General features: G+C 66.4%; 1 protein-coding gene across 1 annotated transcript; it reads right to left on the bottom strand.

Annotated features, from left to right (window-relative positions):
- Positions 1-231: 231 nt before the first annotated feature.
- BHLHE22 (basic helix-loop-helix family member e22) lies at positions 232-1131 on the bottom strand. Its single transcript, XM_054985982.1, has one exon. It carries the CDS (start codon positions 1129-1131, stop codon positions 232-234), a length of 900 nt encoding a protein of 299 aa, XP_054841957.1.
- Between the last annotated feature and the right edge of the window lie 843 nt (positions 1132-1974).

The following is a 1974-nucleotide window of genomic DNA, read 5'->3' as shown; positions in this document are numbered from 1 at the left end:
TTTGTCCGCATTCACCCCAAAACATACACCCCCCCCAAAAAATCGCGACTCTTTTTCTGTGTATTAAACTTCGCTGAGGTTTCAGTTGCACGCAAGTCCCCCCCCCATTTCGCCCCAGTACCCCACCCCTCCTCAAGGCGGCTGCAGCAGCAGAAGTCCTGCCAAGGAAAGGAAAGGAGGCCGGCCGGGCTGGAGTTCGGTCACTGACTGGAGAGATCGAGATTCGAACACTTAAGGCTTCTCCGTGCACTGTTTGCAGAGGCTAGACGAGACGCTGTTGAAAATGGCACATTTCTCCGGGCACGAGGTGGCGGGCGGCAGGCCGGCGCTGAAGGGGTAGCCGGCTGCCGCCTGCTCGTAGGCGCCGAGGGCCGGGTGCAGGGCTGCCGCCGCCGCCGCCGCCGCCGCGGCCGAGCTGGGCAGCGAGGCGGCCGAGATGGCCTGGCCCTGGTTGAGATAGGCGACGAGGCGGCGCATCTCGTCGAGGGCCTGCGCCTGCATGAGGATGTAGTTCTTGGCCAGGAGCAGCGTGGCGATCTTGGAGAGCTTCCGCACCGAGGGGCTGTGCGCGTAGGGGATGACTGCCCGCAGCTCGTCCAGCGCGTCGTTCAGGTCGTGCATGCGCCGCCGCTCGCGGGCGTTGATGTTGAGGCGCAGCGCCTTCTGCTCCTTGGACTTCTTGGCCCCGCCGCCGCCGACGTGGTGGTGGCTGTTGGAGCAGGCGCCGCCCTCGGGCGCCTTCAGCAGGGCGCCCCCCGCGCCGCCGCCGCCGCCCGAGCCCCGCAGCAGCAGCTCGCAGCGCCCGTCGCTATCGTCGTCGGGGCTCTGCTCGCCACCGCTGCTCTCGGCCACCGAGCCGCGGCCCGTCGCGCCCGGCCCGAACTTGACGCCCAGCGGGTCGCCGACCGCCAGCGCCCCGGCCGCGCCTTCCCTCAGCAGCGCCTCGGCATCTGCCGGCTCGTAGCAGCCGAGGGGCGACGGCGCCTGCCGCGGCTCGCGCTGCTGCTGCTGGTGGGCGGCCAGATCGAGCCCCGGCGGCGAGCGAAAGGCGGACTCCATCCTCTTGGCCGCGGCGCCGAGACTCTTGTGGAACAAGTCCTCCTCGGCAGCCAGGCTCAGCGCCCTCTCCATGCTGCCAGCCGGCGGGCTCCCCTCCTCCGGCTCCTCCTGCCGCCCCTCCTGCCCCCTCCTCTTCCTCTTCCTCCTCCCGGCTTCTCCGCAGGGCCGGGGCGCAGGCTGTGCCTGGGGCCGAGGGCTCTGCCCTCAGAGAGCGGAGCGGCTCCTCGCCCGCCGCCCTTCAGCTTCCCACCTCGCTGAAGCCTGCCTGCTCGGGCGGCCCCTTTGACGCGCGCGCTCTTTCTCTCCCGCCAGTGGCGCGCCTCTCCCTCGCTCTCTCTCCCCTCACCCCGCGAAGGGCTCAGACATTGTGAGAGCCGAGCGAGCCTCTCGCGCCGTTTATCTTGCTTGGATTCACCTTCAAGAGATTTCTGGGATCCATCAAGGAGCGAGGAGAGAGAGAGAGAGGGAGGGAAAAGAGAACCGCCGCCGCCGCAGCGTGCGCCGCTTGCCTCTCCTCGCCTGCCTCCTCCTGCCGCTGCCGCCGCCGCCGCCCTCGCCGCCGCCACAGACGGGGGAGTCTTTTACCTCATTATCTCGCCGAGAAGGTTATTATGAAGAAGCCTCGCCTGTTGGGACAGAGCTCGCTACCCAATCAGGTTAACGTTTTAATTAATAGGATTAAAACGGTAACAAACGAGCCCAGGCGCTCGTTTTGGCCCGCAGTCTGAAGAGTTTCTCATTTCACACCGGGTTGGAGGAGAAGACAGGCGGCAGCTCGCGCTTTATAAAAGGCGCCCGCTCCATTCTTCTCCCCGCCATCTGTAGGCGCAGCTTCACGCATATGTTTGCAAGGCGTTGCGTCCTATTAGGAACCCAACAACTGCCTTGAAAGCTTGACATGTGTGGCGACTTTCA

This window comes from Eublepharis macularius, chromosome 7 (assembly GCF_028583425.1).
Source record: "Eublepharis macularius isolate TG4126 chromosome 7, MPM_Emac_v1.0, whole genome shotgun sequence".
Classification (NCBI taxonomy): domain Eukaryota; kingdom Metazoa; phylum Chordata; class Lepidosauria; order Squamata; family Eublepharidae; genus Eublepharis; species Eublepharis macularius.
The sequence above is the reverse complement of the archived record's forward strand: the minus strand, read 5'-3'. Positions and strand labels throughout refer to the sequence as shown.